Source organism: Lygodium microphyllum, chromosome 3, assembly GCF_053477565.2.
Source record: "Lygodium microphyllum isolate KBCC chromosome 3, Lygodium_microphyllum_v1.1.10, whole genome shotgun sequence".
NCBI lineage: Eukaryota > Viridiplantae > Streptophyta > Polypodiopsida > Schizaeales > Lygodiaceae > Lygodium > Lygodium microphyllum.
Genome location: NC_141137.1, coordinates 86,518,978 through 86,534,462, shown reverse-complemented (window position 1 = coordinate 86,534,462; position 15,485 = coordinate 86,518,978). Strand labels below are relative to the sequence as shown.

At 39.0% G+C, this 15,485-nt stretch overlaps 1 protein-coding gene across 4 annotated transcripts in view; it reads left to right on the top strand.

Moving 5' to 3' along the window:
• Positions 1-1,356: 1,356 nt before the first annotated feature.
• The window catches only part of LOC148038588 (uncharacterized), a 155,514-nt gene continuing 141,385 nt past the window's right edge, over positions 1,357-15,485 (top strand). The window contains exon 1 of one of the 4 annotated variants that reach the window (XM_087673694.1): positions 1,357-1,466. In XM_087673694.1, coding sequence (XP_087529820.1) covers positions 1,416-1,466 — 51 coding nt within the window. In that variant the 5' untranslated portion in view covers positions 1,357-1,415. The remainder of the gene's footprint in view (positions 1,467-15,485) is intronic. The other 3 variants (XM_087673725.1, XM_087673687.1, XM_087673692.1) reach the window with 3 other exon arrangements.

Sequence of the window (15,485 nt, the reverse complement as noted above, 5' to 3'; positions counted from 1 at the left end):
GCATGAGCCACCCATGAAAGAGATTACCGTTTGTATATGAGCCATCAAGGTGATCGAGTAAACATGGTATGAACAAATGGAGCAATATGCGTAGCTCACCCACCAACCCATAACTAAATGTCAAAGCTATCACTATCAATAATGTGCAATGGAGAATGACCTTATCATTCACCCTTCTTACCTCTAAATTCAAATGGTTGTTGGCAAAGAGCTTATAGTTGATGCACTTATTGATAAAGGTATTGATTACAACACCCTTCCATATTGTTACTAGTAATAATTAGGCCAACCAACATTGCAACCATTGACATAAAGCTACAACCCTACAGAGGCCAACCTTACTCACTACTAGGGAAGCTCTACCCATGAGTGGGTTACACAATACCTTTGCTTCCAGAACAAATGGTTGCTATTGAAACAACAATTAACCCTTATAACCATTAATTATGGGTAGGATTTTTGAGTTGGAACAACCCTCACAAATGGAGTCCATTGTTCATGTTGATCAATAATCTTTAAATCTATAAAGATGAATTTTTTTAGTGGACCAATTCATTAGTGTATTGTCAAGTCATTTTTCGCTCATGTAGTGACATTGAGATATCTTTGTAAGTGATGTGGCTAGGTTAGCCTCTTGATATTTAGTACCTACCATTGGAAACTCTTTCCGCTCCATTACTACATCATAAACAAAGTCACATGTTTCAGATAAGAGACTAGCTATTTGAATGAAATCAACAAAGTCACATACTATGATATCAATAATATTTTGGGGTTACATCTATGAGTCTAACGACCAAAATGAACTTTTGCTCCCATCATCCCCTCCAAATCAATATTCCAAAATTTTTTTGTCACATCTTTTCCTTAGCTATAAGTATGAAGGACTTTGGATTGGTTTCATTCTAATGAGAGTTCTAAAACAATTACAATCTAACAATCAATATAGCGCACGCACACACACACACACACACACACACACACACACACACACATATATATATATGTATATATGTGTGTATGTATGTATGTACGTATATGTGTATATACATGCATACACATAGATATATATGTCTTTGTGCATGTCTATATGTATATAGATATGCACACATACAAAAAACTACACATATACATATTTTGTTTTTTAAAAAGAGATATGTTTGGTGTTTGAAAAAACATAATGGAATGAAAATTTTACTATTTTGTTTTGTGTATTTTGCCTTGAGTGCATGGTTTTCGGCGCATAGGATTGTAGAATTGAAGAAGGATTTAGTATTTCTTTCAATTCTAATAAAAGTATAGATTAAGATGTAGATAAATAGAAGAAAATAGTAATTCATAAAATGTTTTTTAATTGAAAATTTAAGGCCTAGGCTGACATTAATACATTAATCTCGAACGAGAGGCAACTGAAGATGGGAACGTTGGACCATCATCATCGTCTCAGCTGCTTCAATCCGAACTCGGTAAGTCCGTCTCTGTTGATGCGGTCTTGAACTCTTTTCAATGCACTTTCGATGGGCTGCCCTTTGAATTATCTGTGCAATTCTGTGCATTCATCACATCCCCAGCTGTCTTGTTTCTGCATTGTATGCGTTCCAATGTTATGCCATAAAATAGCTTGCTCAGCTATCTCTATGCTCACCCTGCCCCAATATGACGCCAATTGACAAGAGCTTAATGGTGATATGGAAAAAATACACGTGTTGTTTTGGAAAGGGCTCATGCTATAAATGAGCTAGCTAAGGGTAAAGTGCTGATGTACTGGTTGAAAATTTAGTTATTTGCAATACTATGCACCTGGAAATAAGGCAGGATGCTGACGGAGCCTAGGGTTGGCCTCTCCATTGCACTACGGACGGGCCACACTGCAGGGCAAAGGTGAAAGACAAAGTCCAAAAATATGCAATGGAGATACTAGAAACTGCAGGCCTTGCTGGCACCACAAGGAGCTTCTTGAGGTCAAGGCAGCAAGTTAGGTCACTCCACCGTAGCTTGTTGTCATCCACCATAGCTCCTCCTTTCCCAGTTGTATTGGATATCATTGTACTATGCTCAAACCGTCTTACACAAATTGTTTTGCATTGGCTATCATAGTACTATGCTCAAGCCAATAAGAGGACATGTGCTAAGTCCTTCCAAGCACATCGAGGCGTTGCCAATATGCCCTCGTGTAGACAACACCAATTGCTATAGATGTTTCCTCTCCCAACATTTTCTTTGCTCAAGTAACAAAATGCCTATAACACATGCTAAGTGCTTTTGAGAAAATTGAGACATTAACAATAAGCCCTTTTGAAGACGAATGCAACTAGCTACAAGGGATTTCGAGTCGAGTGGCTTCCATGACCCTTGGCTATGTAGTTTGCTCCATCAATAGGCAATGTGAAGGGAGGTAAGCCCTGAAGTGGAAGCACGAGCGGGAGCAAGAGCTATGGTGGAAGGAGCAAGAGCAAGAGAGAGAGGCACACACAATGTGGGAACTCCAACAGTCACAATGTGTGACCGGCCTTCCCTTTATTCACGTGTCCCTGAAAGAATAAAGAATGAAGTGACAGTGATGGGCACTCACTGTCTGTAGTGTACAGGCACAAGTGCTGTCAGTGTAGTAATATACGGGCTCATCAAAGTCAACACCATGCTCTTGCTTAAAACCCTTTGCTACCAATCTGACCTTGTATGCCAGCTTAGAGTATCCAAGGGTACTTTTCAACTTGTACATCCACTTGCAAGGCAAAGCTCGCTTGCCACTAGGTATGGAAACCAAATGTCACACGTACGATTCTTATGCAATGAGTCAATCTCAGATTGCATAGCCTTCTCCGAGGAGTGATTGTCACCCATGCGTATAGCCTCATCATAGGTGAGAGGCTCTTCTGCATCTATAATCAAGACATAATTTATGAAGGGCTCATAGCGGTTAGGAGGTCGTCTATCTCTAGTAGAACACCAGCTTATTGCGTTTGTTCTTGGGCACATGGCAGAAGGTCTCACATCCAAAGACACGTAAATGAGTATACGAGGGAGGCTCTCCTGTCCATACCTCCTCTGCAACCTAAAAGTCAATACCACTACAAGGTGACTTGTTAATAAGATGCATGACAATAGAGACAGTCTCGGCCCAAAAATGTTGTGGTAAGTCTGCTTGGCTAAGCATTATGCGGACCCTCTCCTGGATAGTCCTATTTATGCACTTAGCCATACCATTTTGGGGAGGGATGAAAGGGGCAGTCAACTGATGTTTAATATCCCGCTCGTCACAAAATTGCTCAAAGGCACGTTGTCACAGCGTGTAAGGTTAAAGGTTACCACAGGGGTTTGGCAAGAAAACTAGACAAGATAGATAGAGATGTATCTTAAAGAGGTAAGTAGATTATAGTGAATGTTTAAAGGTTTAAGAGGTACTTCACGGTCAATCACAGGGGTTTTGAGATAGAAAAATATATAGAGGTTCAAGAGCTTAGACTGCGGAGATGGTAGAGATAAGAGAAGGGTTGAAGATTTCAAGCCAAGTTCTTAAAGATGTTGATAGAGCTTCCAACTGCATGTTCTTAGCAAAGATCACAAGAGTATTATCTCATAAGTTCTAACTTAAATCAAGCTTGTTTTCTTGACAAATTATAAAATCAAGTACAATATGCTGTCATGTATCATAAACAACTCTGCATCCCATCATTCATACATGATGCCATAGCATGGATCAACTTTGCATGATTACATTCAATGTAGATTGTTAGGGATAAAAGCTTATGAGTCAATTACAAGGCTTGTAGGGCAAAGAGACTTGCTTCAAGAGAGCTTCAAATTGAGTTCCTGATAATGATAAGTTACCACAGCCAAGAAATAAGAGAAAAAGCTTCTCTTAATTCAACTCAAAATATTTATCGATAATCTACAAACATTGCCCTGCCATAGGGACACATAATACTTGCATATTTTGACAAGATGTCTTCTGTAGAGTAAGAAATAAATTAAAAGAACACTGATGTAGCTATTTCTCTGAATATGGTTGAAGATATTAGCCCCAAATCAGCCCAAATATCTTCTGGAATTCACCTTTGATGATAGCATAAACTTCTTCTAACACGGTGTCGGTGCGTTTGGTGTCGAAAGTCTACCATGGGGGTAAGAGACAACAGGGTGAAGGGAGATTCAGGGAGAGGAGTAGACGGAAGAGAAGGGGGTTCGAAGAAATAGAAGACATAGAAGAATACTCATAGAAAGAAATAGAAAATATAGAAGAATATTAATAGAGATAAAGCATGTCAGTTTATTTTTGTATTATGAGAAGATAAAACTCTTGTAGACAAAAACGTGTATAAAATAATGCATTCCTCTATGCTGCTCAGATCGCCAATTTGATGCTTCCATTGGCTCCGAAAGGGTAGTAAAATACCAACACACTTTACCAGAATTCTGCCAGATCATTCCCTCTTCATCTCTCACTTCAGAGTGTTGTTCATTGCCTGAAAACAACAATTGCGCGTCGCACGATTTCGCTAATCTTTCTTTTTACATAAAATCCTCTCAAAATAGCTGAAAGCTACATGCTTTCTTTTACATGTTATCCTAATCTAGAAGTTGTCTACAGTTTTATGGATTTTTACAAGAGATAATATCTAAAATATCAAAAATTGGCTAAAACTTGTCCAAAAATCTAATATTTTTGAACCATGGATACTAACACTAATGTGTAAAGTGGCATTGGCTCTCTAGATCTATAAGGAAGCTGCACTCTAGAGTTTATTACACGATGTGTGCGTAGCGGCACGATATCCACCCCCTCCTAACCTGCACATCCTGTGGCATGTGTCAAAGTCTTACGGATCTGCAGTGTCAGAAGAAGTATCTTCTACCATGTCAATGTCTTCATCTTTTGCCTCTTCTTTCTCTATGTCTTCATGCTCTTGAATTATATCCAAGTCTTCTAACTCATATGTTGATCTTTCTTTTCGTTTGAAGAGCTTGATTCTTTTTTCAGCTACGGGTATTTTCATGCTTGTTCCATCCAATTCAGCCAATGAATACGTGGCATTGTCATGAATGACCTTTACCACATACGGGCCAAACCAACGCTTTACTATCTTCCCAGAAGCACTATATTGATTATCTAGGCTGTTGTCATAGACAAGCACCTAGTCATTTTTTTGGATAGCTCTTGGCCGAAGTCGATGTTGCCTATCAAATCTTCTTTTGTTTTTTAGTCTTGTTGTTATTAACTTCTTAATAGCTGCTTGAACATCTTTAGGCATTTTTTCTAACTGCCATATGTGCAAAGTTAGCAACTCTTCTCTACTGATGCCTTTCTTCCAAGGTAGAGACTCCATGTGAGAATAGATTCTTCAATTGGTATAATTGGTTACTGTCCATGCATAAGTTCAGCTGGCATATAGCCAATCACTGTATTGTGAATAGTCCGGTCAGCGCATAATGCAAAAGGTAGCATTTTAGGCCATTTTTTAAACTTTCCTCTACAAGACTTTGCTAGAGCTTTGAGAATAGGTTGATGTCCTCTCTCACTCTTTCCATTGCCTTTAGGATTGTAGGCCGATATCAAAGCCAACTTGATACCCAATTGACCAAAGAAGTTGTGTGCCTCATCGGCATCCAATTCTTCTCTATCAGCGGTTACCTTGCCAACACAGCCATATCTGCAAAATACTTCTTTAAGTAAAAAGCGATAAACAGCTTGAGTAGTCTTGGTTGTTAAAGCTTTACCTTTAACTTGATTGGTTAGATATTCTCTTGCAAGCACTAAATACCGCATAGTCCATATTTTTGTAGGCATGGTTACAAGATCAATAACCCATCTATAATTTATAGACAAGGAATAAGTCGGTTGTAACCCATCTCGATGCTTGACCATAGATTATATCTGACATACATAACAAGTTTTAATAAAATGCTCTATATCTCGATACATATTTTGCCACCAGTATTTTTCTTTGACTTTAATAAAGGTTCTCCATATACCTCTATGGCCAGCCCACAAGCTTTCATGAAATTCCTTCATTACATGTAGTTGCAACCTTTTATTACCTAAAACTCGGATAGGCACTCCTTTCTTCTTCTTTGCGTGCTTTCATAGATGCCCATTTGTAAGAGAGAAGCCATAAGCTTTCCTCTTAATATGCTTTAACTCTTCATCAGTCCAAGTCTCTTTCTTTTTCATTGTGCTCAAATATTGGCCGATCTTTAGCCAATCTTCTTCAAGGAAATGAACTAGAACTTGAGCAATGCAATGAGCATGCTGGCTTCTAGTTGACTACCCTTCTTCCATAGATAAATCTTTGATCTTTGTTGCTGTATGCTGATTTATAGCAGTACCTTTTCCTGTTCTTACTGTACTTAATGCTATACCATTAAAAAGATTAGCTTCACCTGCAAGATTCAGCTTTGGGTTTGTATATGCAGCAATTGAAAAGATACTTTTAGCAGCCATGGAATGAAATTCAACAAGTATAGATTCTTCAGCTTCATCTTCTTCCATTAGCTCTTCTTCATTGTCATATCTTGCACGTGACAGCATGTCAACAACAACTGGATTCGCCTTTCCTGCAATATGCTTTAATTCAGGGTTGAGAGATTTAATATATGCAATCCATCTTAGCATAGCAATGTCAGGTGTAGAGCAATTGGCAATCATGCCCAAGAGTGGAAGACAATCAGTTTCTACCACTATTGAAGTACTTAATAAAGTATTCACGATCACACTTTAATGCTGTTACAGCTCCCTACAATTCCCTTTTTACTTGTGCATACCTTCTTTGACGTTCATTGAGAACCTTTGCTCCAAAACGAATTGCATACCTGTTACCTTCAAGGTCTTCTTGGCCAAGAGTCCATCCTATGGATGATGGGTTAACCATTTGAATAATCAGCCCTTTTGAGAGTGGAGACTGAAATTAACTACTTTTTTAGTTTGCGTACAGTGAGAGTATGCTCTTTCCCCCAAGAGAATCTTTCGTCTTTTTTTAATAATTGATAGATATTTTCGGCTACATGAGCAAAATGTGGTATCCATACGAGATAGAATACACATGTGCCAAGAAATCTTCTTACCTTTGAAATATTTGTGCATTTTTCTTGCATTCTGCTGATGGCATCTATCTTGATTGGTGAAGGTTTACGTCCGTAGAGGCCGCATAGATGCCCAATCACTAGGACTTCTTCTACTCCAAAAATCGAGTTAGCTCCAGAAAGGGTAAGATGCACCTCTTCTAGCCTTGTCAAAATCTTGTCACAATCATGAATATGGTTAACTACAACTGTCTTATAGCCATCTTCATCAAGCTCCTTATTCTTTTCATTGACTTCATATCCCTTGATAGGTACATCATCAAGAAATGGAAGAGTAAGTTGTGGAATAAAGTCCCTTAAGACTTTGCATATTGCATTCATCATATGGGCTACGGAGTTTGTTGCACCTTGTGGTAGAGTGCATATGTGGACCAATCCAAGAGGTGTCTTCATTGTGGTAATGCCTCGGCTTTCTAATGAAAGTTGAAATTGGTCATATCCTGAATATAGGTCTCCTATAGAATAAATTGCTCTACTTGCAAAAGCTTTAGCAAATTCGTCAACAATTGGACTTGAACCAACATTTCGGATTGTGATATGATTAACAGGCTGTAGATCTTGAAAGAATTGTAAGGATCCATTTTTCTTGGGCACGGTAAATCATCGATTTGAGTAAGGTGCTGAAGAAGATTCTAAAATCTTCATTCTGATCTTCTCATTTAGAAGTTCCAGTAATTTAGGCAAATGCACCCTTGGAACGGTAATGGGCTTGAGGTCCAAGGTACATGCGGGACCGTAAAAATGACCATAGGAGCCACAATATTTGGATCCACATAGCCTATTTCACTTGACCGAAATGCAAAAGCTTTTTCACGTTTCATTAGTATTTGCATAAAAGAGTGTTTTTCAGTTGCCGAAAGGAAATAATTTTCACCTATTTTGAGCTCTTTTATACTTTCAGATGTGAACTTGTGACCAATGTTGAAAGGATCACAAAGACTTGGTTGATTTGCTGCTCTATCAGCCAGCCCTCCCTTTTCAGGAGGCAGTGGGACTGCCATAGGCTTGACTTTCTTATCCACCGTCTTGTATTTTGTCTCCACTTGCGCTTTAGCCTTGTTGAGTAAACCAATGTCTTCCTGCTGAATTGTTTTGATAAAAATCCAATGTACATACTTCTATGGACTGAATTTCAGCCAGATTTCTGTATGAGCAGCTGCATGTATTTCAGCCAATGTGTCAGTAGTAATTAGTCCAAAAAAAAGCCCGAAATATCTTCATTTTCAGCCATTATGTCATAAGTTTTCAGCACCCTTTTTACATGATAAATATTTTATTTCAGCTTTAGTCATGGCTGGAAGAGACTTATAACAGCCCATACTATTGGCTGTACATACATACAGATTTGCTAGAGACAGTTTTTGTAGAATAAGGAGGTTCAATCTTTTTACATGACACTTTGCCATAGCTTCCTTTTATAGCAGTGCAGCTTGAAAACCCTTGAATTCTCGGGCATTAGGAGGCACAGGATAATCACGCAGTTGATCTTTGTTTCGATGATGGTTAACATACATAGTAAGAAATTGGATAGCTCATTCATTATCCTTGCTTCGGATTCGAGCATAGAAAGAACCATCATCAAGGGCTTTTGTTTCCAAGCGGGCTTTAGAAATGTAAGGTTGCCCATGAATGATAGGGTAACTACAAGAGTCTTGAACAAAAAAGTAAAAATTGTCTTTTATGTCTCCAATAGTTACCTGCACATTAGGACATGCAGCATATAACTCTCCAGAATAGTTGTTTGCAACTTTCATTCGTCAACTTGGATCAACATCTATGGACCATCCGCCGTTTTCATAGAGACTCCTTGCCATGACGTTTATCTCAGAACCATAGTCTAAGAGTGCAATACATGGTGTTTCTTTTTCTCTGATTTTGACGACTGTCTCCATTGTTGCTCTTGCCCAATGTGTATGGGAGTAGTGACTGCTTGGAATGAATCGGGCTTTTTTCTCATCATGCATGTATTGTAGACGGCCTTCTTTTTGAGAGATGGATTGCCCAACTGGTTTGGACTAGCCGACCATTACATTTTCAACCTTCACTTCTTTAATTTTTGCATCTATGCTTTCTTTATCTTCAGCTTCAATTGCTACAATTAACTCTTTAACTGCTTCAAGCTGAATTCCTTGTGCAGTCAGCTTCTCTTCATCCTGCATAAAGACTCAAAGAGCTTGCAAAAAAGCATGCACTGTTTTTTCAGTATCATCACCAACATATTGTATTTTTCTTTTGATTACATTAATAATTATATAATGAAATTCACGTTTAGCAATTTTGAGAATTTTACCTAAGATGAACTCAATTTTACTTTCCAGAATTCGTTCTTTTAGAACTCGTTTGAGATTGGTTGCAGATTCTATGTTAGATTGCAATTTGTAGCTTGGCTACTTGCCTTTCTTCTTTCCTTCAGTCTTCTTTGTTTGTGGCGCATCTTCCATCTCTTGATCTGGGGTTATGTTTTTAGTAAGCTTTGGTTGTTTAGGCGTTTTTCTAGTTACCCGTTTCGGAAGGCCAGAGGAGGAAGATCCTGGTTCATCTTCTCATCTTCTCTTTTTTTCAATCAAGATTTCTTATGATTGATGTCAGCCAAATGTGCAAAGGCAAAAAATAATCTATCGGTTCTTTCCAACTAGTTATTCCTCGAATGCATTGATTGGCGTTAGTCAAATGATCTTTGGCTACTTTGCCGTGTTCCATTTGATCTAATGCCTGTATCCATACTTTAGATTGCACATTAGCTTTGCATGCTTTAAACTTTGATTTAGTTGGCTCAATTTACAGCCCATAGGTAGCTACATCAATTGTTACGTAGGTATTCTTTACAACTAAATCTTCTAATCTTTTCTTCATTCCACCATTGCCAAATTTTGGCTCTAGTGGAAGACCAGTTTCAGCTGCATGAAATTTTTCGTCTTTCCAAAAGACCAGCTTTTGTGCTTCGGCCTCACGGAAAACAAAACACTCCCTCTTGTTATGTTGTTGTCTGTTACACCAAATATAGTGCCTCTTATAGCCTTCTCTCATGGGTCTTTGAGCTTCTCCACCTTGGAACTAATTTCTGTAAGATTCAAATGAAGGTTACGCATGCTTTTAATGAGTTTATCCATGACATCATTTTTAAAAGGAACAGAAAAAGAAAGAGTTGGTTGATTAGTCAAAGGAATAGGGGATCAATTAGAGGGGTTTGAGAGAGAAGAATGTATGGGGGTTCAAGAGCTTAGACTCCAAAGATGGTAGAGATAAGAGAAGGTTTGAAGGTTTCAAGCCAAGTTCTTGAAGATGTTAATAGAGCTTCCAACTGCATATTCTTAGCAAAGATCACAAGAGTATTATCTCATAAGTTCTAACTCAAATCAAGCTTGTTTTCTTGACAAATTATAAAATCAAGTATAATATGATATCATGTATCATAAACAACTTTGCATCCCATCATTCATACATGATGCCATAGCATGAATCAACTTTGCATGATTACATTCAATGCAGATTGTTAGGGATAAAAGCTTATGAGTCAATTACAAGACTTGTAGGGCAAAGAGACTTGCTTCAAGAGAGCTTCAAATTGAGTTCTTGATAAGGATAAATTACCACAGCAATAAGAGAAAAAGCTCCTCTTAATTCAACTCAAAGCATCTATTAATGATCTACAAACATTGCCCTACCATAGGGGCACATAATACTTGCATATTTTGACAAGATATCTTCTGTAGAGTAAGAAATGAATTAAAAGAACACTATTGTAGCTATTTCTCTGAATATGGTTGAAGATATCAGCCCCAAATCAGCCCAAATATCTTCTGGAATTCACCTTTGATGATAAAACTTCTCCTAACATGGTGTCGGTGCGTTTGGTGTCGAAAGTCTACCACGGGGATAAGGAATAACAGGGTGAAGGGAGATTCAGGGAGAGGAATAGACGGAAGAGAAGGGGTTTGAAGAAATAGAAAACGTAGAAGAATACTCACAGAAAGAAATAGAAAATGTAAAAGAATACTAACACAGATAAAGCATGTCAGTTTATTTCTGCATTATGAGAAGATAAAACTCTTGTAGACAAAAACGTGTATAAAATAATACATTCCTCTATGCTGCTTAGATCGCCAATTTGATGCTTCCATTGGCACTCTCGGTCAGAATTCTGCCTTATCACTCCCTCTTCATCTCCCACTCGGGAGTGCTGTTCACTGCCTAAAAACAGTGATTACGCGTCACGCAATTTCACTAATTTTTCTTTTTACATAAAATCCTCTTAAAATAGCTGAAAGCTGCATACTTTCTTTTACATGTTATCCTAATCTAGAAGTTGTTTACAGTTTTATGGATTTATATAAGAGATAATATCTAAAATATTAAAAATTGGCTAAAACTTGTTCAAAAATCTAATATTTTTGAACCATGGACACTAACACTAATGCCTAAAGTGGCATTGGCTCTTTAGATCTACAAGGAAGCCGCACTCTAGAGTTTTTCATACGGTGTGTGCGTAGCGGCATGACAACGTGAGATGTATTCACTCTCGTTATTGGTCCTTAGGCTATTTAGCCTATGCCCAGCTTGGTTCTCTACTAAAGCAAGCCAATGCTGAAAGACTGCCAAGATTTCTGCTTTATGGGATAAGCCCAAACCTTAAGTGAATAATCGTCAATAAATGTGACAAAGTACTTCGCACCTCCTAATGATTGACAGGGCATGGGTCCATATACATCTGAATGTACAAGAGCCAAAGGCTCACCCATGTGTGGAATACCAAACATTTTATGCGAATTCCTAGTCTGCCTGTCATATAAACAATGATCATACGACTCAAAATACAAGTAGTCAAAAGGCGCAAGATATTACAAAGCACTAAGCATTTTCATTTCCTTAAGCGACATATGCCCAAGATGAGCATGCCAAAGAGATATATGTGGGATAGAACCCACTGACAAAACATGGTCAATAGTACCAGATACAACCAAGGGGTAGAGGCTGCCAGACTTGGCAACTCTTGCAAGAACAAGCTTGCCATGAGTTATCTTCCATATAGAATCACCAAAGCATATATAATAACCTGCATCATCAAGCTGGCCAGCAGACATAAGGCTTTTAGTCAATACAGGTACATGACGTATATATTGTGGAACAAATGTGCTATCAGAGGGAAACTGTAAAGTGATATCACCAATGCTAACAATAGCAAGAGACCGATCATCACCTAAGTGCAAAGTAAGTATGAAACCACTCATAGTAGGGGGTCACATGAAAAGACTCATCCGAATCCAAAGGCCAATACTGTGTATGCATAAACTAAGCCTTAGTCAGCTGAGAGGCATCACATGAAGAGGTTGCTAAGATATAGTCACCATTTGACTCCTTAGGCTGTATGACATTTATCTCCTTAATCTCTACGCTGGACTTTGCAGGTATAATGCTGCGATCATTGGATTTCTCTTGCGCTTTTTTTTCCCCCTTTTCTTTGCGCTTGTCATTGTGCATCTTGTGGCACTGCGGCCGTATGTGTCCTGCTTTTCCATAATAATGGCATGTAAGATTAGACTTATGGCCATGGGACTTGTTGCATCCTCGTGACTTAGACTGGGACTTTTGAGAGTCCTTCCCATGACGATTATTATATTTCTTGCTACTTCTGCCACCTCTAACAGATAAAGCATGTGAACTGTGGGAAGCATCATTGTTTTTCCTCTTAATTTCTTCAGTCAAAAGAGCACTCTCTATATCTTTCGATTTCAGCCCATCAAGTTTGTTGGTACAGATTATAGTGCGAAATACATCCCAAGACTCAGGTAAAGTGCTAAGTAGAAACAAAGGATGTAGATTATCATGAAACTCAATACTCTGTTGAAGCAGATTCTTCATGATAGAATGAAATTGGCTAAAGTGAGTAGACAATGGGGTCCCCCTCCTTCATGTGGAGATCCATCAACTGTTTAAGCTAATACATTTGCAAAGCAGGGCTCTGCTTTGCATAAAGTTCCTAAATCTTTTCCCATAGATTCCATGTACTCTGATCTTCATCTTTAACAACATTATTGTGGACCTCTTCAAAGAGTGATAAAATGATAGTGGACTTGCATAGTGCATCTAAATTTGCCCGTCATCATCACCCATGTTCTCGGGTTTAATACCTTTGTTTCTTAGTGGCTTAATTTGCAATTTCTGCATCAAAACTTACCATATTTGGGGCTTCTAGTAGCCATAGTTGTTGCCATCCAACTTGGCAATGTTAAACAAAGCCCTATCTTTGAGATGACCAGCTATAATGAGTCGAATAGAGGCAGACTATGCAGAAACCAGCCTATTGTATTTGGCAACAGACAGGCGAAAACCATTGCTAAAACAAGTTGAAAATAAGAGAAACTGCTAAAATGACTAGCTGTCCACCAAATAGTACCAAAAGTACAACAAGATGACATGATTAAGCTCAGTAAATACATCACAGTCTGCATAAAACAACTTGCTGTAATAAATCATAGCAGTGAGAAAAAGAGAGCAAACAATGAGCTAATAGTGATCCAAAGTCAAGTATGACTACTAAGTTAGATCCTGCATGAAGCAAGCATGTAACAAACACTATAGTAGCCAAGAACCATGAGCCAAACACCCAAATGTGTCAGAGCAATCGATGTCAATAGAAGGATACAAGCTCTAGCATAAATAACTCAGAGAGTAAGCCAAGCTAGGTGTATGCCTAACTGATAGGATCTAACAAAGATCGGTGTATGCTCAAAGAGAAGACGGATCAAATCAGCCCAAAAGCATCCAATGCAAACAAGTATCTATCAAGAGCATAACCAATCAAATGCCAACCAAGAAGGAGCTCATTCGAAGCTCAAAAGGTATTGTGGAGCAATACAAGACATGTGCCAACCTCCGTATACATCCGTGTAGTCATATGAGTCACCCGGGAAGCACCTGTGACCAATAGACAGAGCATACACTAACTAAATAGGCGTCAGCCCTGGTTATTATAGCAGTAAATTCACTGTTAAGACTGAGTAAATCAGTCCTTAAATCAAGCTCAAAGCCACCTCAATTCATGGGCATATCATATACCAATGTACTAGCATCAATGGTACACATCAGTAGTGCATATAAAACACTCGAATCATGGCTAGGAGCAATAGGCATATAAAATCCATGTTGAAAGAGGTTCAGCCCTGCGGTATATAGCAGTGAGAACATTGTTAAACCAAGCTATTTGAGTACTAAAATCAGCTCCAAATCCAATCCATAACACGGGCATAGCATTCCATACATGTAGACGTCATTCCAGCATAATCGGGCATCATAAGACCAACAAAGTTGACTATAGAAGCATCAAATAGAGTGCTGCCTTGTATTTCCAGCCAGCAAACCTTAGCCAAAACAGAGTAAATGAAGTGGTTAAATCAGTCCAAAATTAGCTCCAAGCAATGACATAGCATCCTCATATATATAAGCATCAACTGGGCATAATTGGGCATCATCCAACCAATGGCAATGAGTGTAGACATCAAAGATAAGTGTTGCTCTATTTTATGACAGTCTGTGGATTGTTATGACAGTCCAAAATTGAAGCTTAGAACTCAAATCGAATGCCAAGAGTGGAAGGATCAATGCCAAGCATAAAAACCAAGTGTATAAGTGCTTGTATAGCTGACCAATGAAGAAGATATGCTGTAGGAGATGAAAAACACGAGCTGCTGCTAAAAAAAGGGTCTGTTTTACACAACGTGATGCTGCACCAGCAGGGTGAGGGCTATGGGGGGCTGCTCCAACTTGCTCGAGAAGGCTCAAAGAGTGCCCAAGAAGAATGCAACCGATAGGAAGCTCAAACGGAGTGGCTATGGTTGCCAACAAAGAGACGACTGTTGTTGGTATTCGAATGGAAGCTAAGAGTGTGCCGAGCTCACGAAGAAGAAGGCTCTGATACTAGTTGAAGGGAGGTGAGCCCTGAAGTGGAAGCACGGGCGGGAGTAAGAGCTATGGTAGGACCAAAAGAGAGAGAGAGAGAGAGAGAGAGAGAGAGAGAGAGAGAGAGAGAGAATAAATAATGAAGTGACAGTGATGGGCGCTTGCGGCCTGTAGTGTGTAGGCGTGGGTACTATCAGTGTAGTAATACACGGGCGGCTAGGCAGAGACGCCTTTACTCCCAACACAATGATTGTTTGACACCATCCCCTCCATAGGTGGCTGCATTGCATGGCGGTAGTTGTTGGCTATCCGTGGCACCATAGACATCGCACATTCTTACTCTCTCGTATGACTCCATGGACCCACATTTCAACACAATCATCTAGGTGATCATCTGTGATACCGGCCCTCCTGATTCTTTTCTACTCAACATTAGAAGGCTTTGGTAGCTACATGCTTCCTGTTCCATGCCTCGTGTCCCAAACACCTCCTTCGGTATTCTTGGAGGA